General features: G+C 38.4%; 1 protein-coding gene across 5 annotated transcripts in view; it reads left to right on the top strand.

Moving 5' to 3' along the window:
* LOC123795729 (uncharacterized) overlaps positions 1–26,514 on the top strand; it is a 486,557-nt gene that overhangs the window by 379,592 nt on the left and 80,451 nt on the right. For all 5 annotated transcript variants that reach the window (XR_015722978.1, XM_087858964.1, XM_087858965.1 and 2 more), the window contains one exon: positions 16,476–16,542. Coding sequence is in view for 4 of the 5 variants with exons in the window: in XM_087858964.1 (XP_087715090.1) it covers positions 16,476–16,542 (67 nt within the window). In the remaining variant the exon portion in view is untranslated. The remainder of the gene's footprint in view (positions 1–16,475; positions 16,543–26,514) is intronic.

The following is a 26,514-nucleotide window of genomic DNA, read 5'->3' on the forward strand; positions in this document are numbered from 1 at the left end:
TTTCCCAACCTCCTTGTCCGCCATTCCCCCTCCCACACTGTACGCTCCCCCAAGCCACGTGCAGCCCCCAATGCTGCCACATGCTTTCATTCTTCCATGCCTCCGTACACGCTGACTCCTCTGCCTAGATGTCCTTTCCCTGGCCAGCGCCTGTTCCTCCACGTCCTAGGTAAGGATCTGTGTTGCCTGTCAAGCTTTCCAGGACCCCACAGAGAAGATTGAAGGCTCTTTCTGTATTCTGTTCTTCTGAAACTCTGGGGTTGCTGTTTTTTGTTTTGTTTTGTGCATGCTTCCAGCTACTGGACTCTAAGCATCTGAAGAGAATGAATCTTTTTATATTTGTAATACCTGCTCACCGCCCAGCACAGTATAAAAGTTAAATAAATGTTCATTAGAGTTACATAATGATTCCACCTTTCCCTTGAGGTCATTCTGCGTTTTCATCAGCTCTGAACTCCCATTTTATTAAAATGAGAGCAGAATCACCTCTAATTGCAGCTACAGAAAGGTGGGCTGTGGCTGTGTCCTTGTCACTTAAAATGTTTGTTACCTGGCATAGAATGTTTGATCTTTCTGGTCCTCAGATAGGAGATTGTCCTCAGATAGGACATCAAGGTTTTTCTATTGTTTCCTGAGGAGACTGGGGCTCCTTGAAGGCAAGAGGAGGCTGAGGACCGGGGACTCTGCGCCCTCCTTCTTTGTTTCAAAGAGCGGCTCCACCTTCATCAATTTTATATATTGTGATCACATGTAGAATTGTCTTTAAACCTAAGATTCCACTGCTAAAATATAATTTAGAAACTACTTCACGGGGTTATCTCTAATTCTCTTCTAGCTGAAAAAATGTCTGTGGTTCTGTGAGCTGCATAGTAATATTGGCCTGACAAAGCACCTCTCCCAGAAGCACAATGGAAATGCATTACATAATCTTTGTATAAACATTCAATTTTACACTTTTTTACATAAAAGACAGAAGGAAAGGGTCAGGGGGATAAGGATGGAGGAGGAAGCAGAGAGGAGGAAAAGGGGAGTCAGGAGGTCAGTGGCAGGGAGGGCCACGAGAACGAAAAGGGGAAGCAGCTGCAGCCGGAAGATTCCATTGCCCTTCCACTGCCGGGAGCATATGCTGGGAAGACAGCATGCACTTCGGAGTGCAGAGGAGCCAGGAAAGGAGAACCTGCTGTTCCCGGAAGTCTTCCCAAGTGTGAGCATCACACAGTGCGGAGTGTCAGGTGCTCAAAGAGACATAATTTTCATGCAACACAGCCTAACATGCGAGCTAACAACGTCATTTGGTATTTAATGAAAGAGACGGTGATTCTGTTCCTGAGCTGGAGGACAAACTGTTGGACTTTGAAAGACACCGCTGATGTCATGTGCACTGCTTTGTGTGCCCTTTAAGGGTTGTTCAGTTTTCTGCATAGAAGGGCACATAACCTACAACTCCATTATAAGACATATCTGCATGTCCAGAGTTGCATGGTTTTTCTGTTATCACGAATCATCGTGAATCTTTTCCATGAGGAAGCTGCTTTACGTGGAAACTATAACCACGTTTATTCACCTGGTGTAATAGTGATTAGGATAAACAATGTAGAATGTGCTGGAATCTGCAGAGGAGGTGCATAAATACTGGGGCCAAGCAAAAGCTGCAGACAGAGCTCATAGTGTCAGCTCTGATTTACATCATCACATTTAAATGCAAGAAGGAATGTTGACTCCAAAGAAAATCAAATACATTAAAACAAAGCTCTTTGCATTTTTAGAACCATAGACAAAATAAACCTGAAATCCATACCCTGTTTAAATGTCCTTGATAGAAAAGATAGAGATTCTTCCTAATCATGGAATTAGGAAAAAGAGAAATAAATCCAGATATCAAAGGACAGAAAAGAAAATGCTACATAATGATTTTATAATACAGAAATAGTTTTACTCAAGAAGTACATTTTAAAATCCCATTGAAAATGCCATGTAAAATTGAATTGCCCTCAGACTTTGAGAAATAATATGGAGGGTGGCTGGAATTTCAAGGTGGAGGACAGTCTGCTTTTTAGCAAGCCAATTTCATAGCTAAATTCTCTTATTAGACACCTTTCTGGGGTTTCTACCATCTTTAAGAGACTTATGTGTTGCTATCAGTTCCATTTAAGGTGCTCACTTATTAAGTGCCCTTGGAAAATCCAGAATGGTTAAACAGCAACAGATTTGAATGTTATTATTTTGCTCTGTAAAAAAAAAAAAAAAAAAAAAAAAAAAAGAATGTCGCCGGCCGAGAAAAGAGATCGGGTATAAACTTTCATGAGAGCAGTTTATGTTTATTCTAAAGATTTTAGAACGTTAACGTGCTCCAAGCTATACATTGAGTCAAGGGAAGACCTTTCAGAAGCAACAAACCAATGTATTTTTTACAATGCATTAATCCAATTTTTCTTGAAAACATTAAAGTACATTGGAAAACCATCTCCCTTATTTCTTTAATGGGCAAAAGCCATATTTCAGAAACTTGCTTGACTCAGACGAAACTAATGTGACATAAAGATGTGATCTGAGGAGCACAGAAGGACTGTAGTGAGGCGGAGTCCACATTGCCATTGGCGTCCCCAAGTCCATTACATCTGGGTTCTTGTAATGAAAAAGGAGAGTCAGTTTCTTATGAGCAGATCGACCCTTCTGGGAACTGAGGGTCAGGACATATCCTTTCTCTGCCCTTCCGCTGAGGCACCGTGCATGCCATCACTCCATTTGGATCACGCATCTTCCATTTACTCCCACGTCATTTTTGGTTCTTTCAGTGTCTTAATAATTACCCAGGTTGTTGGAAGCCTTTCGAAGCTGTGGTTTAAGTTATGTCACACCCTTTCCAGCCCTTCGCATTTCCCTGATTTCTCAGCATGTGAGTTTCTCTTGAAAATTATCTGTTGGATTTTTTTCTCAAAGGGTAAACACGGATTGTTTTGTCGCTTATTTGATGTACTCATCATTACATCTGTGCTGGAAATTTCATCAGATGACGGGTTTTTCCAGGATGTGTCTTTGCTTCCCGTTAGCAAGGCAGGACGTGTAACGGATACAACATGAGATCTGTGTTCCAACCATCCAGCTTTAACTTTGTCGTTATTACTCAGATCGTAAATCTCTACCTCTTCAGATCACTCTGCAATTTATAATCGCTCCCTGCTCTGTTTTCTCAAAGTACTTGGTATCTTCCTTCAAAACACTTGTATTTGCTACTTTATATTTACTTGCATGATTATTTGAACAATGTCTGTCTTTCCTACTGGACTCTCTGCAGCACGAAAGCAAAGACTACGATTGGTTTGCCATTCTAACCTCACAGACTCTGGCACAAAGCAAGTGTAAAATAAAATAAAATGAAAGTGAAAAAAGTAAAATGAAATCCATAAACATTTCTTTTTTCCTTTTTCTTTTTTTATACACATTTCTATTGCCATTCACACTTTCTGTAACTTAAAAGGCAGTATGCAGTAAAGATTAACTGGTAAAAAGTTTTCAAACAAACATCAGTGACTATTGAGCCTTTTAGAGTTTTTCAGGGTTGAAGATTACCACAAAGAAACACATTCACTGATTTCTATTTCAAATGTTCAGGCAGTTCACAATATATGAAGCCCTTTAGGGAGGTGGGTTGGTTCTAAGGAGCAGGGTGCAGAAGGAAGAGAGAGTCATTCAGAAGAGGAGGCATGAAATCTAGGGTGTGACATGCAGTATGTCACTCCTTTTTTTTTTTTTTTTTAAGATTTTATGTATTTATTTGACAGAGAGATAGAGACAGCCAGCGAGAGAGGGAACACAAGCAGGGGGAGTGGGAGAGGAAGAAGCAGGCTCCTAGCGGAGGAGCCTGATGTGGGGCTCGATCCCAGAACGCCGGGATCACGCCCTGAGCCGAAGGCAGACGCTTAACCGCTGTGCCACCCAGGCACCCCACAGTATGTCACTCTTTCTGAAGAGAGACGGCCATCTCAGATCCCATGTGCATGCTGCTTTTAACTGTGGATGTTAAGCTTTAAAAGGGATGTTGACAACCTAGAATGTGATAGGGGACAATAAAATTTGGTCATGTCATTGAGGAATGTTTGGAAAGATAGGTTGTAAAGGAATTCGGGTTGGGGAACAGGTACAATTGTCTCCAGCTATGAAAACAATCGAGATGTAAAAGAAAGATGCGTCTTTTCTATGGTCCCTAAAACAGAATAAGGAATGATCTGTGTCAAAGGGAGTAGATGGCACTGTCTGAGGAGGGAAGAGAAGCCTCAACACAGTGAACTTGTTTCATTGGTGTTTAATCGGAATCTGGGGAACATCTCCCATTGCATTGGGAGTAGTTTTGGCCTAGATGAGAGACTGGATTCTAGGCCCTGTGGCACTCAGGCAGAATGCTGCCCTTGGCATTAGACCCCTTGGATGGCAGTCATTGAAGCAGACTCAGCTCCTACTCCTCTGTAAAATGGGAAAAGGACCACCCGTGTCACAAGTCTCTGTGGGATGGAGCATGATAATTTATAGAAATTTAAAAGCACATTATGACATTTTAAAATGTACTATGCTAACTAAATATCAGACATTATTAAATGAAGATACATTTGTAATTTTCCCTTGATTTCACATTTTAACTGTTAGACACACACAAGCCAGGGCTGTCTTTTTTTCTCTTTCCATATGTCTTTGAATCAGTTCCTTCCATCCCATGCCTAACCCACCATATGCACCCTGACATCTGGGAGGAATGCTTTTTTAAAATATTGCATTCTGTACTCCAAATGCACAAAATACCAGCCTGTGTCAAAAAGAGTGTTGTGGGTTTTCCAAATTCTGTGTCATGGATCCCGTTCTGGGCATAGAGGAAGACTTGCAGTTAGGTTGTGGTTATTTGCTCATGTTTTGGTCAATGGAATAGGGACAGAAATAACGTATGCCATTTCTGGGCCTGTTCATAAGCCTTGCTCAGCTATCCACAGTGTGTGTGTGTGTGTGTGTGTGTGTGTCCATGTCCATTTTCCAGAAATGCTGGAGGCCAGGTGTTTAAGATGTCACTCAAACAATACAGAAATAGACTAGATCTCCAAGTCACCATTTGGGGGGCAATCACCCCAGAAAGCCACCTGACACACATCACGCTGTGACTTGAATGAAAATTGACCCTTTGTTGTATTAAACCCTCGAGATTTCAGTTTATTCATTGATTTATTTGTTAACCTACTATATTTTGACTAACATGGAAATTAGTACCCAAAAAAAGAGCAGTGGCTAAAACAAAAACCTGAAAATATGAGGCACTGGTTTAGTGTTCAAGGTAGGTGGCTCTGACATGAGAGTTTATCATTCTTCTTACATACCTGGGTCACATTTATTATTTTTAGTTCCTTGGCTATTATCGAGGTTCAAAGGAGACTAAAAATGATGATAAATAGCATTTATTGAACTCTTACTATATGTCAGGCACTGGACTGAAGTCCGTGCATCACCTCAATTATTCCTCACAACAACTTTGCATTGGAAACACCATTATTTTCCTTCTTTGTTTTGAGAATTGGAGAAGCCCGGCTTCCATGCTATCACATCTACAATGGGATATCCGGGAGGTTGAGTTTTCCTTATTTTGAATTATCTGGGGATAAGCAAAGAGCCTATCTTAAGAGAAAGTACTTACTAACCTAATTTACTAACCTAGATTACAATTTAACCTAGTAAGCTAGAAAGGAGGAGAACTCACTGGGAATAGTGAATGTCTTAGTAAAACCATAGTACATTACTTGGGCACTCTTCAAGTTGGACAAAAAAAAATAAATCTCTCTCTCTCTCTCTCTCTCTCTCTCTCTCTCACACACACACACACACACACACACACACCAAATTAAGACAGAACAGGAATCTCTCAATTATGCACCAGAATACAAGCATACTTGTATGCATACCAAATACTACCTATATGATCTAAGGATGATGGCTGTGGTTAGAGCTCTGGTTTCTGGGCTAGACGATCCTATCCAATACAGTAACCACCAGTGCATATGTCCATTGAACACTTGAAATGTCTCATTATGAGATGTCCTGTAAGAGTTAAATACACACGAGATTTTGAAGACTTAGTAAAAAATGTAAACTATCTCATTAATATTGATTAAATATTGATTGTATTTTGTATATAGTGGGTTAAGTAAAACGTACTATTTTCTCTGCTTTTATCTCTTAAATGTGGCTAGCAGAAAGTGTACAATTACATCTGTGGCTCACCTTGTGGCTCGCATTGTATTTCTGTTGGACGGTGCCGGGCTTGAGTGTCAGGAATTAACCAAGCCCGAGAAACCTGCAGAGAGTGTTTCTATTCCAGAACAGTTCAGATTCTAGTGAAGGTGATGTTTTGAGTCCATTTTGGAAAGCTTTTTCTGAAATCCTCACTTAGTCTTTTGTTCTTTTTTTCTTGCACATCCCTCCCGGTCTCCAGCCGCACAGATGATCTCAGATCTTCTTATCAACGATGCAGTTGCTTAATATTGAGGAATCTGTCAACTCTCAAAGTAGCTATGGGCAGACCAGTGCTTCTTAAATTTAAAGCGTATGGAAATCATGGTGGTGGGAGGAGGTCTTCTTAAGATCAGGGTCTGTTATTAGGTCTGGGAAGGGGCCTGAGATAATGCCAAGGCTGCAGGTCTGGGACCACACGTGAAGAAGCAAAGGCCTGGGGCATCTTAGATCCACCAGACATCAAAATATGGGAACAAAGGGGGAAAGTGGGGTGATTGTCATAAACTGTCAGAGTGAACCCTCTATCCTCAATTAACTTACTCTTCTTTCTCCTCTCAGATTGAGCTGTCTCTATAGGAGGTGAAATGAACAGGCCACAGCACAACTAATCTGCTCAATTCTACTGTTGCAAAGATTGATGGAGACCATCGTGTGATCAATTTGGTCATGACACTGGGTATCAGTCATGGGCATGACTGAAATGAATGGAATCACTTTACTCCAATCTGGTCCGCTTTCATTGTGTAAACTTAGCTGCTCCTGAGGGCTCGGGGTCAGGGAAATCAGCACTACACCTAAGTCTAGTAACCTTCCTGAGATAATTTATTAGCAAAAAATCAGCATATTCATGCATATTAGTTATTATAAGGGACAATCAATCAATTTGCCTGCCTTACTCGTTCTCTTCTCAGAGGGTGTGCTTACTTTCTGTTGAAGTTAGAAAGTGTCACAATTTAATGTTCGTAAAAATGAAATTTTGTTGTAAGATAATGAGGTCAATCTTCAAATTAATTTAGGAAATCAGCTCAAAAATGGTTTCTACAAGATAATTAAGGAAAATGTTTGGAGTAGTTAAACAATATTTGAAATGAGTTTATGAGCTCCCAAAAGGCTGCTTAGAAGAAAAAACCCTATATGGTTTTGTAATTTTTAAAAATTTAAAAATAAACTCATTACATAAGTCTCGATATATACCTCATTAGAACATCTTTGCAGTGTGGATATGGAGGCACAGTCACTCGTGTCATATCTAAAATATAAATTTTGCATGACACTTTGGGGTTTTTGAAATCCTCAGGATGGAAAATTTAAATTCCTGTGACCTTGAGTCTCATTTTCCTTCACTCCTAACGTCAAATTACTTTACCGTTGATTCTTTTTCTGGTTATTCCTGCAGTGGCCTCCTTATTTGAATTCAGATCTGGTTCAAAACATTGGCCGCTACTTTGACCTACACTGACATTTCAAAGGCTGAAGAATAATTAGTGAAATAAAAACCTCATAATTACTCTCTAACACACACCCACACAAAGCCTTTTGTTGAGCTGGCAGAATGGGTTGGGATTTTTGTTGTGTTGTGTTTTGTTCTAAATGATTGAGCATGGGACTAAAGTGAAGTGGCAGACATTTCTTGAATGCACAAAATGATGTGAAAGCTAAGCTAGTCAATGTTTCACCGAACAGTATTGAAATCTTACTTGAGAATCAACTTTCTTCGAAATCTGCTTTTAAACTTCAACTCTAACGAAAAGCAAGTCTTTCTTTGGAAATCACTGTAAGATAGAATATGATATCCTATTGATAACAACAGTCTGGTTATTTGTCGGTGGTGGTGGTGGCTTTTGGCTAGGTCGGAGAAGACTGAACAGTGAAGTGTTCTGATTCAGATATTAAGATGGTTTGAGCTACTGGTTCAACTATCCCAGGAAAATGTTTCCTGCAGTAAACATGTGATGAACAAGTTTGCATTGCATTGGTTCTTTCCTTTTAATCTGATTTGTTGCTTGCACTGGTGTAAGAGGATCTGTCCGTATTTGCTGTGATGACTAAAACCTTCCTTTTGGAACTTTGAACAAATGAGTGCGATCTTGCTTATATTGAGCTTCCTCTGTCAAAAGAAGAGAAAATCAGTTAGGAGCTGCCTGTTGTTGGTTGGGTTCAATGTGAGAGATTCATCCCTGGGTCTTTGTGGTCCACACGTTTCTACAGAGAAAAATAAAATGTTGAATGCAGAAGACCATTATCAAAAACACCTGGAGTAGTACTCGTCTTTAGGTTAGGCAGTCTGTCGTGCGGTTCTCCACGATACACGGTGTGTTTCTTTTGTCGGGTTATTTTTATTGCTGTTGTTTGTACTATTTGCAGAGAGGTTTTGTCAGAGCTAATGTAATCAATACAGTGAACGAACATGCTCTTTTGTAAATAAACCACGATTTAAAAAAGTGGTATTTCTCAAACGTTTCAATCTTAGGGCCCTTTGCAATGTTACAGTGACTGAGGGCCTGTAGATGCTTTTTGTATGTGTGTGATATATATTGATTTTAGAAATCAAAATTGGGGAATTTAAAACAATGGCACACATTATATGTTAACACAATAATATATATTTTTATTTAAAAATGTATTTTTCAAAAGAAATAGAAGAGTGTCATTGTTTTACATGTTTATACATTTCTTTAACACCTAACTTGATAGAAGGTAGCTGGAAGATATCATAGGTCATATAGCCTCTGGAAAATTCTATTACATGTAGAAGATAGTAAGAAAATAAGACGGAAAAATAAAGTTATGTCTTATATTATTATTTTTTAAGGATTTTATTTATTTGAGAGACAGCAAGAGAGTGGTGCACAAGTTGGGGGAGGGGCAGAGAGATAAACAGACTCCCTGCTGAGCTGGGAGCTCTACCTGGGGCTCATCCCAGGCTCATGACCTGAGACAAAGTCAGATGCTTAACCAACTGAGCCACCCAGGCACCCCTGTCTTATTATGAAAATAGTTTTGACCCTGTGGGCTTTCTGAGTGTCTTGAGGACCCCCCAAGTGTCCCGGGAGCACACTTTGAGAACTCCTGGTCTGAAGATGAAACTAAGAGTAAGACTGAAAAACTCTATTAAAACCTCAAACAGATTTAAAGTGGAAAAAGTTTCGTTTAAGAATCTTACAGGTGGGGCGCCTGGGTGGCTCAGTCGTTAAGCGTCTGCCTTTGGCTCAGGGCGTGATCCCGGCATTCTGGGATCGAGCCCCACATCAGGCTCTTCCACTGTGAGCCTCCTTCTTCCTCTCCCACTCCCCCCGCTTGTGTTCCCTCTCTCTCTGGCTGTCTCTCTGTCAAATAAATAAATAAAATCTTTTTTAAAAAAAAGAATCTTACAGGTGTACTTCAGATCCTCTCATTAATCTATAGGAATCCAAGAATATCATCAAGTGTATTGGGCTACAGGAGCTTTCCAAGAATCTCAAGGATAGAGAAGAACTTAATGTACGGATGTGGATTTTGTCTAGGGGAATGAAGCCAATAGCTTCATAGGAAGCTCATACTTTTTTTTTTAATTCAATTAATTAACATATAATGTATTATTGGCTTCAGAGGTAGAGGTCAGTGATTCATTAGTCTTATATAATACCTAGTGCTCATTACATCACATGCCCTCCTTAATGTCCGTCACCCAGTTACCCCATTCTCCCCACTCCCCTCCCCTCCAGCAACCCTGAGTTTGTTTCCTATGATTAAGAGTCTCTTATGGTTTATCTCCCTCTCTGGTTTCATCTTGTTTTATTTTTTCCTCTCTTCCCATATGATCCTCTGATTTGTTTATTAAATTCCACGTATGAGTGAGATCATATGATGATTGTCTTTCTCTGATTGACTTACTTGGCTTTGCATAATACACTCTAGCTCCATCCACATCATTACAAATGGCAAGATATCATTTTTTTGATGGCCGAGTAGCTTTCCATTGTATATATATGTATATACCAATTCTTCTTTATCCGTTCATCTATCGATGCACATCTGGGCTCTTTCCATAGTTTGGCTATTGTGGACATTGCTGCTGTAAACATTGGGGTGCAGGTGCCCCTTTAGATCATTACATTTGTATCTTTGGGGTAAATACTCCGCAGTGCAATTGCTGGGTCGTAGGGTAGCTCTATTTTCAACTTTTTGAGGAACTCCGTACTATTTTCCAGAGTGGCTGTGCCTGCTTGCATTCCCACCAACAGTGTAAAAGGGTTCCCTTTTCTCTGCATCCTCACCAACATTTGTTGTTTCCCGACCTGTTAATTTTAGCCATTCTGACAGTTGTGAGGTGTTATCTCATTGTGATTTTGATATGTATTTCCCTGATGTCGAGTGATTTTGACCATTTTTTCATGTGTCTGTTGGCCATTTGTATATCTTCTTTGGAGAAATGTCTGTTCATGTCTTTTGCCCATTAGGTTTTTAAGAGAATTTTACTATGGTAAACACTGTCTCCTTGAATTGAAAGGGACAAAGAATACAAAATGAAAAGAGTCCTTTAGACCTATGAACGGCTATAGGCAGGAAGCAAGCTGAGAAAAGTATTCATCTGAAAACACTGGCCATTTATAATGGAAAAAGAGCGATGACAGAGGGTTGGGAGAAGGAGCCCGGAGGACAGAGCCAAGAGCTGTGAAGATCTTTCCAAGAGAATAGGGCCCAGGCCTAATCAAGAAACTGCCAACACATGCCTGGCTGGATTTCAGATTTTTTAACCAGTGATTCCTATGTATCTCCTGTTTGCTCCGGTTTTTGAATGGATCTACAGTAGTCATCATCTCTCACCATTGATGGTGTGTGTAACAGACAGATATCTTCTCTAGTTCACAGGTCTTGAGATTGAGAAAGAACTCTTTGCTAGAAAGGGTTAAGGATTTTGTTGGCCTTTTGGTTGAATGTGTATATTTTGCATGTGGGAATGATGTCAGTCATGTAAGACAATGGCAGATGGTGGTAGACTCCAAATTTGCTTTCAATACTCCTTGCCTCTTGGTCTTCATGCCTTTGCGTAATCTCCTCTCATGTTTAATGAGAATTGGTCCCATGTGACACACAGAATGGTGAAAGAGATAGTACTTCTTCTGAGGCTAGGCTATGAGAGGAATTGAAGCTTTAGCTTTGTCTCTAGGATTTCTCATTCTGGGTGAAGCCAGCCACCCTGTGACCAGGTCTATGTACAGAGGAACTGAGGGTATGGGCAGTAGCTAGCAGCAACCTGCCAGCCCTGAGGGGAAGTTGTTGTGGGAAGTGGATCCTCCAGCTCAAACCAACATCTGACTGAATCTCACGAGATACCCAGAGCCAGAACCGCCCCCCGCCCCCAGCTGAGCTGCTTCCAAATTTCTGAAAGATAATAATTATTGTTCTTTTAAGACATTAAGTTTTGGTATGATTTTTAAATGTAGCAGTAGGTAATTTACACATAGCTTATACAGGAAGTCTTTTTGTGTAACATTGACCATGAAGTAGGCATATTGATGGCAATGGTTGTGATTCAGGCAGAATGGCCTAGAACTTGAAGGGAGTACCTTGTTTTTCCCTCCGCAAAGAATCAAGGCTCTAGTTCCAGTTCTACAAATATCAGGGAGTATGAATCTTGTGAACTCTCTTGAACTTTCTGGGACTTAATGTATCAATCTTGAAAAAAAAAGACATTAGTTTTTTGTTTTCGTTTTTAAAGATTTTATTTGTTTGAGAGAGAGAAGGAGCTGGGTGGGGGGAGAAGGAAGCAGACTCCCCGCTGAGCAGGGAGCTGGACCTTAGCCAAGGCAGACACTTAACTGACCGAGCCACCCAGGTGCCCCAATAAAGGACATTAGTTACATGATATCAAAAGATCTTTCATAATTGAAAATACTAGATTTTGTAAATCTACTTCAACACATCCAGAGGCATCTTGGAACATTTCTGGCATTTTTTTCCTTGGGGATTTGGTATAATTTTCACTACGTTGAATGAACTATCCTATCTTATGTCATTTCTCCATCTGTCATCAGTTGAGACCTTCCACTTAGATCCAATATAAGCGTAGGTATTTTTTGCCGAGTTAAGATTTAAAAATACAGCGTACCACTGAACTTATTTTTAATTAAAAAATAGAGCTTGACATTTCAGTTTCACATCAGTAATGGCCTTCGATTTTAGTTGTTACTGTTTGAAAATATATTGCAAACCAATTAAATGTCGTAGAGTAACAAATAAAGGTATCAGTGATAAATAGAATAAGAATTTTTGGCTGGAAGGATGTATGATTAATTTCAGCATCATATTAATATTTATAATCTGAACCGGCAGATTTATCTCAAATTATTCATAGTGTTTATTATGTGTGTGATGTTTTACTCAATGATTGGTAAATTCTGAAAGCAATTTGAGCATTTAAAAAATTTTCGCCTTTCTATAGCAAGGAAAGGTAATGGAGAGGAACTACTGTCCTTTGGCATTAGAATCTCTTTAATTCAACAATAAATATTCACCAAAGTGCATGCTATCTTGAGATAAGGTCACTTTGACCATCTATTCTATTAAAAATATGTTTATTTTACTTACAGGTGCCATCCCTTAGGACAGGCAATTGACGTTTCAGCTAGTGGCCTTTGTCAAGGAAATAAAACTTACTTTTAATGGAATGGAAGTTTCTAAATGACCCAATCTCAAGAATCATGCACTTTGGTGAATATTTATTTATTATAAACTAGTAAGCTGAAAATGCAATGTTCCCTGCAGAAGGTGATCTGGTTATTTATGAATAGCATTATATCTGTTGTGTTCATCTCATTAGAAAAAACCAAAATCATTACGGTACTTAGAAAACCATGCAGGCATTCCCCTAGTTCTTTAATTTGCTCTCAGTTCGCTTGTTTTTTGTTTCTTCTTAATGATCCTTTTATGCTTGTGTCTTTTCCTTGCCCCCATTTATTCTGTCTTTGCCTCTTGTTTTGTCCCTATCTTTCCCCTCTTTATTAAATTTAAATCATTCTTTGTTCTTCCAGGAAAAATCCAAGAGGTTATAGTATGCACACGTTTCCCTTACATCCCTGTTTCTCCTCTTTCCTTGTCTCCTGCTCTACAGTGTTTCCTTGCTATTTTCCTTTCCACGTCCAACAATCATCTTTCCCAGCTACTCCACGAGGGCAAAGTACCCACACCGTTTCAGGAGTTGGTTCTCAGTCCAAAGAAACAGAGGGGCAATATCTCAGCATAAGAATAAGGGGAAAAAAACCCAATTATTATTGTACAACTCTCAGATCACTGAATAATACTTTAATCTCCATAGTTCACATCCTATTTGATTCTGATGACACTGCAACAATATAACAGCCAGAGTTAGACTTTTCCATGCTACTTAAAATCAAACTAGTAGCTGGCTACCAACTTTTTCTTGCTTGATATCAATTGGGTAGTAATCATCACATGTTTGGACTAGCTAATGAATTAATGGCCATTGCCTATTTCTAGTTCTGCAGAAACCCTGAAATGGACTTTCTCTAGTCCAACTGTAGTGACTTAAGGCTTCTACATTTTTTGTGGTAACAAAAAGTTCCAAAGTGTCAGTTGCATAACATACATAGAGTTAGAAACTATATCCTTATTCACACATTCTTTCTTTCTCACTCTGGGTTGGCTGGGGGTTTTAGACGTGTTAGCTGCTCAGGGACTGAGGCTAGTGGAAGTTCCTTCTTGACATATGTCTTCATTTATTTCTGTGGTGCGGTGGCGCATGGTGCCCGGGCTCAGATCTTTCATCCAGTGGCGACAACATGATTACTTCTGTTCATATTTGTTGGCCAAAGAGAGTTACATGCTCTTACCTAACTTCAGATGGGTTGGGAAGTACAGTTTTAGCATAAGTTTCAAAAAAGCTGAGAACAAGGGTATTTATGCATGCCCCCGTTCAATACACAGCTCTCAGACAAATTCATGGAGTCACTAGAATTGGAGATTATGGGTTCAAATGTCACCACGTAACCAGGAGATGAGTTCTTTCACTTGGCTACATTTGGGGTTATGGGTACTGGATCATAGACCATTATGTAGTAGTGGCTGGAAGAGAAGACCTGGGAATAGTTCAAAGTGAGACACACCACATCTGGGACCCATCTTTACTTACACAAATAATATGCCTTTTATCCTGTAATCTTTATGTTTTTTATTAAATTAAGATAATTCCTATTGTTTAGGCACAGACCCTTGGGTTATTCTTTTTGTTTTTGGAAATTCCATGGGAAAAATGGCAAATGCATATGGTCTGAGGGGAGTAAATAGATAAGACAGAAACCCAATGTCTTAGCAGCTTTATAACCAGCAAATACAAAGGTACTTCACATTTCCTGTTAAAATTATTTCCAATACTTTATATTTTAAGCTGTCATAGAAAATGAATTTTTTTGTGTGTGTTATTTCTTTGGATTGGATAGTGCCGAAAGCCAGTGGGCGTATTTATTTTTGTATATTTATATGGTAGCAGTCCAATCATGAGATACAAAGCTTTATGTCTTGGGTTTTCACATGGAAATTACATCATTTGCAAACGGTAATAATTTTTAAAACCTTTCTGATATGTATACTTCCTATTTTTGTTTCAGCTGATTGCATTGGCTAGAATTTCCAAAACTATGTCAAACGAAGATCAACCACTAAGCATACTTACCTTGTTCGTGATTTTAATGAAAATGTTACTAGCATTTCTCCAAAATGGGTGTAGCATTTTTTATATTTTCCCCAAAATAAATGCTGTAGCTTTCTTCCTAATTATTCTAGAGCCCTTTTACAATTTTGGCACCAGCCCCTGTTCTTTCTCAGAAGCTATTGGGTCCTATAATTCAGTAATTTCACGATTTGGAGTGAGAAGCAACTTCCTTTCACTGGCCTCTCAGTTCCCACCCAGCACCTAGCACCCCACTGGTACCCGGACTTACCGAGTAATTGCTGACTGATACTCTCAACCCTGGCCATGAATATTGCCAAGATCAGATTTTTAATTAAGTGTACAAATCAGAATAGCATATATGCTAATTCTATAAGGATCAGAAGCGAAGCAAAGCTGTAGCTTCTTTTCTTTACAGACAGATTCCAAACCCAAATTGAGAAATGCCCAGACCTCATCACAAATCAGTTAGTTCTGAATCGACCAGTGGGACCCAGGCAGCAGTAAACTTCCTCAGTTGATTTCAATGTGCAGGCACGTTTGAGAACCACTCGGCTAGGGTCCTTTATCAGCGTTAGCTCATCAGCTTGGGGGTGGAGAGAGGTTGCTTTCCCAAAGTATCCTGGTCACTCGCACAGCATTTTTATGCAGGTATGAATGTGTAACTTCTGGATTTCTATTGTTTGATAGGATGGTAATCTATCATATATGCTAGGGTCTCCCTCGCATGCCAACTTGGGGTGTTCAGGTACAATCTCCCTTACTCATCATATAGGGAAATTATGTCTTCATTTAATACTTCTGTTACCCGAGGATCCGCTGATACACTCTAGTGGTTTCAAAAGGCAGTAAAGTTGGGGCGTTGGGGTGGTTCAGTCGGTTAAGCGTCTGCCTTTGGCTCAGGTCATGATCTTGGGATCCTGCGTTGGAGCCCTGCGTCTGGGCTCCTTGCTCAGCAGGGAGTCTGCTTCTCCCTCTCCCTCTGCTGCTCTCCCTGTGTTCTCTTGTGCTGTCTGTCAAACAAACAATTTTTTTTTTAAAGGCGGAAAAGTTAATGTAAAGTTATTGATAATAGTTGTTACACCTTGAGAAGTCACTCTGAGCAAGGAATTGTGATAAGTGTCTATGTATTAAGCTCATTTATTCTTTTTTTCTTAAAGATCTATTAGAGAGAGTGCGGGTGTGCCCAAGTGGGGGTAGGGGCAGAGGGACAGAGAGGGAATCCTCAAGAAGACCACCCCATGAGCACAGAGTCTGACACAGCTCGATCGCAGGACCCTGAGATCATGACCTGAGCCGAACCAAGAGTCAGATACTTAACCGACTGAACCACCCAGGTGCCCCACTCAAGTATTCTTAACAGCGATGGTATGAGAAAGTGTTTACAGTTGAGGAAGTTGATGCTCAGAGAGGTGGTGTGTCCCACCGAGGATCAACAGATAACGGTGGAGAGGGGATGCAGGTCCATCTTGTGCCAAGACTTGTCCTCCAGCTGGTAAACACAGCAGTCCCCGCTGATCTGCAATTTCACTTTCTGCAGCTTCAGTTACCAGAGGTCAGCTACGGCATGGAAGCAGGCGACCCTCCTTCTGACGCATCATCGAAAGGTAAGTAGTAACCCATTGCTCCGCCACGGCACCTGCGTCCTTCTCCTCCCTTCTTCTCAAGAGTTGGCATTTTATCGTCTCACGGCATCGCAAGGCCACGAAGGGTGAGTTGAGCACATAAGATGTCTGGAGTAAGACCACGTTCACGTAACTTTTGTCACAGTATATTGTTATAATTGTTTTATTATTAGTTGTTGTGGTTAATCTCTTACAATGATGCCTAATTTTTAAATGAAACTTTATCACAGGTAAATGTATAGAAAAATCATAGTATATGTAGGGTTCGGTACGACCCCCGGGTTCAGGAATCCACTGGGGGTCTTGGAATGTATGCCCTGCGGGCTAAGGGGGGCTACTGTGGCTTCAGTGTATTGCTAGCAGTTAGATGGGTAAGCAGGCCAGCTCGTTGGGAGGAAATACCTGTGTAGCTCTGTGTCGTGGCTCCGGAGAGAGCAAGCGGCCGTCAGAGTTGAATTGTTACAAGTCTCTGGCCCGTTCTCGTGTCTTCTAACGTGCTTCTGTATTCTCACATAGAACGTGACACAGTACACAACCAAAAAGGCAGGAGTTCGCAAACTTTGGTGTGTATCAGAATGATCTGGAGAGGGGCGCCTGGGTGGCACAGCGGTTAAGCGTCTGCCTTCAGCTCAGGGCGTGATCCCAGTGTTATGGGATCGAGCCCCACATCAGGCTCCTCCACTATGAGCCTGCTTCTTCCTCTCCCACTCCCCTGCTTGTGTTCCCTCTCTCGCTGGCTGTCTCTATCTCTGTCGAATAAATAAATAAAATCTTAAAAAAAAAAAAAAAAAGAATGACCTGGAGAACTGCTAAAAAAAAACGCAAAAGCCTGGGCTTGCCTAAACAGGATGGGCCCAGGGTCTTCGTATTTTTACCAAGCTCTTCAGGTGACTTTATTACCCAGCAGTTTAGGAACCTCTGTGAGGAGGCATTAATCAAAAAAATCCCTTGTGCAAGTGTCATTAGTTCTAGAAAGCAATGCAGGGCTGCAAGTAAAATAAATAGTGGTAAATACAAAACCGTATACCGATGTGAATATAAATATGCATGTATATGAAATACTATAATGCAGACTTTCTTAAGCCGTGCTCTACAGGGTACAAGTTCTGGAAACAGTTAATATACACAGCTTGGGGCTGGACCGAGTGGCTGATTCATCTGAGAAATGCTACAGGCCACATCTCCTTCATGAATATTCATAGTTCTCGATAGCATATAAAAAGCTCCAAGAAGTCCTGAATTAAGAATGAAAGTTTTAACTTTAATTAGTTAATTTTCTCTTAACCCATGTAAACTTATAAATTTATTACTAACCGGAAGTTATTTAAATTTATTTTTATTCCATCTCTGTTAACATTCCAGGGGCACCAGTGTGAGAAGCACCAATATAATAACATAATAATTTAAAGATATACGGAATACGATTTAAGAAAACCCCCTTTTGTACGATATGTGGTCATTTTCATTCTACGCAGAAATACAAAAATGTACTGAAGTACTGAAATAGTAGTAAATAGGACATTTCTAATAAAGGGGCATATTAAAATAATAAAAAGACATTTTAATGAGATGTGTAGTTGTGATGTGACAGGATGCATAAGCTAGGAGAGAATAGTGAGATATGTGCCTTCCGAGATTTTAATGAGATTCATGAACGGGTCTATGTAATAAGACGTATATGTTAAAAAGCTGTAATGAGGTGAATACGTGAGGTGGTTTAATGAGCTGTCTCAGGAAGTGTCCTGTAAGATGGGCATCCTTCGGGGCTGAAATGAGATGGGTGAAAGGAAAAGTGTAATGAGCTGGTCACATAAAGGAGAGGCAGTATAATTAGATGCATAAAAGAAGGCAGGGAGAGTATATAAATTTTCAAAATATGTAAGATATAATGGGAACTAGGTTTTAATGTAATAAAATGCAGAAATGAAATGACAATGAAATACAAAAATGGAATCGTGTAATGAGATATGTAAGGACTGTGTAATGAGATGTGCATGTTTAAGGGGCGTAATGAGATGCAAGATGGGAAAGGTGTAATGAGATGAGCACGTTAAATAATCTAATGAGGGGCATGAAGGAAATGATGTCATGTCACATGAAAATGGAAGAAAGTAATGAGATGTGCATTTTTAAGGGCTATAATAAAATGGATAAAAGAAACGAAGGAAAATGAAGAGATGCAGAAATCAGATCTTATTATTTCAATGGGCAAAAAGAACAAAAAGTAGTAAGAGGAGGTGTTTCCCACCCGCCATTTCTAAGACCATTCTCTGCCATATATTTATTTTGACCTGATAAACGTTTTTGCTGTCCAACCACTTTCTAAGCACTTGCTGTGGGAATAGAAAGATCTACATTATTTTTGTCCCCAAGGGCCCGCTAAGACATACAAGTACATAAAAAATAAGGCAATATGTCATCGATACCAATTAAATACTATAAAAATTCAGAGAAGAGAGATTATTTGGAGTCAAGATATTTTACAGATCACCTGAATCAAATGTTTCCTTGTGGTCTCTTCAAGTGTTATAATTCTACTATTGCTCATTTCTCCATTCTTTTGATCCCTGGGTTTTCTCCCTGTATTACCTATTCTCACATAAATAGATGTTAACTTTTCTTAAAAAGTCTGGTTCAATGCTCACATCCTCAAAGTAGCCTTTTTCTAATATCTCCCTGGCTTCAAAACAAAACAAAACAAAACAAAAATGAACTTTTACAATACTTTATACTTATAAACCGTATCACAATATAGAATATTGTGGTGAGTAATGGGTATCAATTATCTTGTTTATGTGCTGCTCCAGGCTAGATCTCATTCAGCTTTCTTTCATCCACTGAGACTAAAACACACACACAGTAGGTGCTTAATTAAGTAATTCTTGAGTGAGTGAATGATTAGGTAAGATATATGCCCTGACAGACTCTATCCATGGGAATGCAAATAATATACATAGTAGACACTCTTAAGATGGATGCAAGTTACAACCAACCCACTTGGAAAGAAAGCTCCCTCACAATCTCAGAATTCTTCAATATGAAAGGAATATTTTCATTCATGAGTTTGCTGAGGGGATTTGATTTCACCATAAAGACGCTGACCCCTGAGTGAGTGTGCCCTGCCTTGTTTTTCACCAGACATCTGTTTGCTCCATTTACAAGCACTTCAGTATGTTCAAGGACTCAAGCGCTATTTTAATCACTCTGGGAAGGAAGTAACAGAGCGATTCATTACTGAGCTCATCAACCTGAGGAACTATTGTTTCAGATGTCATTCTCGAGTATTCTTCACTCCAAGAAGGTCTTCACGTGGTAACAAGCTCAGATAGAACTACATTGACCTAACTTATTTTATTTTATTTTGATGTATTCTATATTAAATTCACCTGGGAGGTAGGCCGTGGCAAGAAAAATCTTGTGCAATTATTTACGAACTGGATGCAGCTGTGAGGTGCACGTTGCAGTAAGACCGATCATTTATAGAGGATTTTTCCCCCCACAGGTCTTGCATATAATGAAATAACATTCATAACTGATCAAAACCCCAGAGACAGCCACAGATCACAACACATGAAGCATATACTTGTCAGATGGATGAGAAAATCCATCTTTCCTCCATCAGTACATTGACCTTCTGTTTTCTCCGGCTGATTCTCTGCGAAAACACGCCTGCTGCCTTGGTATTCATGACTTCAGAATTTTTCTAAATATCTAGGATATTGATTATTTTCCAAATTGTTTCTCAGCTTTCTCTTTCTACCCTCATTTTCCTTGACTTTTCTGCTAATACTGATGGCACTTATCAAATGCTTCTCCAACCAACTTTTCCCCACACAGGCCATTTATCGCTTGCTCTGGACAGGTGCATTCTCTGTTCCCACCATGAGGTGGTTAACTTCCTCTCAATGCATTGAATAGGAGCTGCAGCATTGAAAGTTCTGTGAACTGTACTTTCCCCATGATCCTTGGACTTTGTCCAATCTTGAGCCATCGTCTTACTCCATGCATTCATAGAGATGGTATACTCCATTTCAGCTTGTACTTCCTGTAAAGAGAACGTGCAGGGAAGACTGGAATTGTTGGGCAAGAGTTGTTGCCAGTTCTGTATGGGTGATATCCCATCCCCTCACTTGCAAACAACCGGCGTGCTTGAGGGTATGAATAAGGGACCACCCATGCTCATCGGCCCTCCAAACCCTAAATCCATTAGTCTGTGGGTTTTAGAGAGCAATTTTATTCTAGAAGCAGACAGCGCCAGTTTAATTGTCACACTCCAGCTCCCCCTGGATCTTTAGGCACTTGTCTTCATCTCATTCTCCAAGTAGGGCAGTCATTGTGGAGTGAGTGCCACTGCATCCTTCAGATAGAGCAACAGGTTGAACTTCCTGGTTACCTAATTTTGAACTCTGGCCCCTATATTAACGAAGGTTCTCCCCCCAGTTTTCTATATGTTATTGTTTTCCTCCAGCTTTGATTACTGCTTTCTCGTTATATATTCTTCACATATATAAGCTCATTTCTTAGTAATTTGCCCAGTATTCCAGTTCCTAAAAATTGGAATTCTGATATAGAACATTTAGAATTAGCTGAAAACACTTTGCAATGCCGTTTGCCATGTATTTTAAATCCCACAGTGTTACGTGCTCCTGTACCAACCCTCTGTTAAGATATCTTGTCCTTCCTGGATTTTTTTTTTAATTTAAAACACATTATCAAAGGATTGTAGTTCAATAAAACAGTCTGAATTAGTGGTCCGAAAAATCAAGTGATAACAAACCAGGAGAAAAGATTAAAGAAATATAAACCTTGTGGAGAAAATAAGATCCTTAGAAAAGAGATACATACAATTAATATATCAATAATGGGAGTCCCAGAAGTGACAAAAAAAATGGAGTAACAGTTGGAGGAAATGCATTAATTAAGTGATTATAGAAAAAAATTTCCCTGAGCTAAATAAAAAATTGAATATGTAGATTGAAATAGCTTACCAAGTTTTTGGCAAGATGAATCATATATAGACATACCTTGGTAAAATCCAAAGATAAAGTTTTATAAGTTTCAATTTGGAAGGTTTAGATTAATTAAGAAGAAAAGAAATAGTATTCAATTGATTTGGACTTCCTTAACACTGAAAGTCAGCTAAAGGTTAAATTACACTAAGAAAATAGATCAATGCATTATAACATGAGAATCCTCTACCCAGCCAAGATATTCATCCACTAGGACGAAAGACAAATAGTTACGAAGAGAGAATATGTCACCTGTGTACACAATCTGATGAAAATACTCAAAAAAATATTCTAAATAACACATGACTCAAATCGGAGTCCTCAGGATTGGAAAAGATGAAGTGGTAAAACAATGATATCTAGGATCTCTCTCCTAATAAGTGGTAAGATATATTTCAGTCACGCATACGCAAGGGAATAGGCTTGAACTACAAATATGAAACTATTTTATCATAACTCAAGACATTGGAGGAACTGGGTGATAAAATGAGCTTAAGGTCTTCTTCTACTGGTGTGACTATGGAAAACTTGGGGGGGTGCAGAGTACCTTGCTGAGAAAAAATAGCTGAATAGTTGGTATATTATTAATAGTAGAAAATATGTATTTGAATTCTGAGAATTTGGAAATAAGGTTAACACTAGTGAGGAGAAAAAGTAAGAGCTCACAAATTGTGAAGGGGAATGGGAAAAGTTATAATCTGAAAAAAGCTGGTCAAAAAAAGAAAACAATAAAATATAAAAGAAGGTAGAAGTAATGAAAGTCTATCAGTGGATATGCTAAATGTGGGGGACCAGATTTTAGCTACTAAAATATGGAATTTACAGAAACAGAACAAATCGGTGGTTGCTAGAGGTGAGGGATGGGAGAAATGGGTGAAAGTGGTCAAACAGTAGAAACTTCCAGTTATAAGATGAATAAGTTCTGGAGATACATTGTATGGCATGGTGACTATAGTTAAAAATACTGTACTGTATATGTGAAAGTTGGTAAGAGAGTATATCTTAAAAATTCTCATTACAGGAAAAAAATTATAAATATGGGAGGTGATACATGTTAACTAAAATTATTGGTAATCATTTCACAGTATATACTTATATAAAATCATTATGTTGTACGCCTTAATCTTATACAATATTATATGTCAGTTATATTTCAATATTGCTGGAAAAAATGCAAAAAAAATACTGATTTTCTCTAAAAAAAAAAAAAAAGATCACCACTATGATACTACATTGCAAGTCAAAATCCAGTTATATATTGTTCACAAGAACTATAAAGACAGGTTGAAAAATAATAGGATGGGCTAAGAGATACTAAGAAATACAAATAAAAAGAAAACTGGGGTTTAGTATGAATATTAAACAGGGTGAAATCTAAGAATAAAAAGGCTTAACAGGATAAAGAGGAAATTTTGTGATCCCTAGAGCTATAATTTATAAGGAAGATATGACAGTCATAAATCTTTCATGGCCACACAGTGCATCTAAATATAAGGAGAAAGTATTAGAAACACAAAAACATACACAAAAATAAACTGTTTTAGTGGGATATTTTAATTGAAGTTCTTTCAGATAATAATAGAAACTTATTATTTAAAAAACACAGAATTAAATAATATAGTCATCAAAACTATTTTTATAGATACACATACATCTTAACATCCTTTTAAAAGATAATATAATTATGTTATATGCTCTTAGAATATATAAAAAGAATCTACCATGTATTCGGTGCGTGTGGGTGCACACGCACACACACACACACACACACACAAAACCTTAATATTAAAAAGGAGACACATGGCAGGCTATATTTTTGATAACCCAATAAAAATGAGAATTAGAAAAATAAAATAAAAAATATTACTAAGAAGTCGTTTAAAAATCAAGTCTTGTATCCAGCCTTTGATCAAAGAAGTTTCAAAACTAAAATTCTGAACCATTTACACAGCAATGAAATGAAAACACATCGTGGCAAAACATTGGGGATGTAGCAAAAGCTTGATCAGAGGAAAATGCATAGTGTTCAATGCCTTTATAATAAAAAGTGACTGAAATTAAAGAAAAATTTGAAACGCCCTTGTGAGTTTGGTGATCAAAAAAGAATGAAGTATATATTATATACTTATAATATTATATTAAAAAATTAGGAACAATAAGAAATAATTATAGCAGAGATGACAAGAATTAAAGGAATATTACATGCAATTCAATGGTGTGGAATTCAAAAAAACAGAAGAAATATACTCAAATTGATTCAAGAAGTAGAAACCGAAGAGATTGGAAAGGTAATTAAAGCTCTTAGAAGAGATTGGAAAGCTAATTAAAGTTCTAAGATTTAAAAATAAACACCCAGACAAACACCAAGACAGAATGGTTTTACAACTGTCTACCCGTCCTTGAAAGATCAGATACATCTGATGTTAACTAAATCTGAAACTCCTCAAATTTATTTTATATACTGAGCAGACTCTTACTATAGAAACTGGTAAGGTTCTACAAACCTATAGGCAGAGTTCACTTACGAATATAGAAGGAGAAATTCTCTATGTAAATGATCAAGTAAAATTCATCAGTGTATCAACATAAAATACAGTATGAACAAATAAGGATAATTTGGGTAAAGCAAAGGTAGTTTAATATCAGGGAATCTGCCAAGATAATTCATTATATCAATACATTAAAGGAAGAAATCCTATAGTAACTTAAGTAGATAAAAGGCATTTGGTATGATTCTGCAAAGACCTAAAATAGGGGCGCCTGAGTGGCACAGCGGTTAAGCGTCTGCCTTCGGCTCAGGGCGTGATCCTGGCGTTATGGGATCGAGCCCCACATCAGGCTCCTCTGCTATGAGCCTGCTTCTTCCTCTCCCACTCCCCCTGCTGTGTTCCCTCTCTCGCTGGCTGTCTCTGTCGAATAAATAAATTTTAAAAAATCTTTAAAAAAAAAAAAAGACCTAAAATAAACTCTAAGTGAAATTGTTTTGAAGGGAAACCATTTTATAAATTAACTTAAATGTAAATAATAACTTACCAAACTACTGAATAAACAGCAAAATCCTTCTAAAAAACCCCAATGTCATTCCAGTAAAAATATGCACATGAAAGTGATGCCCCTTTCTTGTCAGTGTCGCTCAATAGTATTTGGCACGTTTGACAGACAGAATTGTTGCCAAGATCTTTAAACGTCCCAGGGACTTTGTATGTGAAAATCACATGCTACTATTATCACTTCATTTAATGCTACATTTATTATACTTACACATTTCATTTAACAAAACGTATCTAAAAGTGTACACAGAACTTGTACAAAGAACACGTCAACATTTAGAAATAATAAAAGCTTGCTAATCAACTTTTCCCAAATATTTTAAAGATTAGAAACTTCCAACTTCCTGTAAGAGGTTCAGATACTTACAAAGTAGATGGAACAGAGTATTTTTCCATTAATTACAAACTTGCCATTACAGGATTTACCGTATAACAAAAGCAGTGGTACCGTAGACTGATTTCTTTCTTTATGATGTTTGTGATCAGATGCTTCATTATTGGCAGGAAGCCGGTGTTCCATTCCGCTCCCCAGCCGTGCTTACGGGGACATCCTCCCACACGCACAGGACCACGTATTCACCACTGCCTGTGGGCAATTTTGTCTCTTCTGGGGCTCAGGATCAGGGAGCTCTCTGGTGCACAGATTTAAATCATGTTCTCAAATACCAGTCATTTTTCCCCATACACTTGCTTATCTTGTAATTAGCTCAGAACTTGGACAGGTAGGAGATGTGCTATTTATCAGGTTTTTTATTAGAGAAAACACAAGTACAGAGCCAGACACCCGCAGTAGTAATATCTAATTTTTGCTATTTAGAAAAGATAGATTTAAAATATTAGAAAAAAAATAGCATGTAATTTTTAAAATCAGTCATTGTTATAACTGTATAATTTAATTACATTATTTGGGAGGATAAAACAAATTGTTTAAATTTGAAAATTAAGTTAGCGTGTTGAAATGTCAACGGAAATACCAAAAGAATGGAAGTAAAATATTTAACTTCCAAACTAGTATAGGGATATTTTAAGGTGAAAACAACAACAAAGAAATTCAGCCTATTTAAAAGTATGCAAGAAATGAGAGGGGGGAAAAAAAAAGAAAAAAGACAAATAATATGATAGAAATTAATCTAAGCAAATAGGTCATCCTGGTAAATGTAGAAACTTTCTGGGTAAAAGACAAGAATTTTCAATCCTACAAAATCTATGTGCTGTTTATAAAGCATCAACTTAAAAAATAAGAGCAGAGAAAGATGGAAATTTATGAGCTGAAATAAAGATATTCCAGACCAATACTATTCCAAGAAGGCTGGTATGCCCCTATTAGTCTTAGATAAAATAGACACAGGGGCAAAAAAAATATTGTGAGAGATAAATAAGATCACTACATATCGATGAAATGATTCATTTACCAGGAAGATCTAGTGCATCTAAAATTGTATGTAACTGATGAGTTTAAAATATATAAATTTAACAAAATTACAAGCAAATGATAAATCTACCATCATAGTAAATGATTATAACTTTTCTCTCTCATTAACTGATGAATAAGGCAGCCCCAAATCAGTAAAAGTGGAGATGACTTAACTACAGAATTAAAAAGCTTTACGTAAGGGCATTGACAACTGCTGGTGTTGTGTCCTATCCAACGGTCCAGTGGGAACCAGCCCGAGCTCTCCAAGCTCTCCACGCTCAGTGGCTCTGAAGCCTGTGGGAGGGGCTACGAATCTTTCAGTTGGTGCACGGTGCTGCATATTATGGGGTTTTGTTGTTTTTTTAGTTGTTGCTTTTAGTTGATGATCGACATACAATATTTTATTAGTTTTAGGTGTACATCATAGTGATTGGATGTTTTTCAAATTACAAAATGATCCTCATGGTAAGTCTAGTTATCC

Source organism: Ursus americanus, chromosome 35 (genome assembly GCF_024610735.1).
Source record: "Ursus americanus isolate L20-20 chromosome 35, mUrsAme1.1.p, whole genome shotgun sequence".
Taxonomy (NCBI): Eukaryota; Metazoa; Chordata; class Mammalia; order Carnivora; family Ursidae; genus Ursus; species Ursus americanus.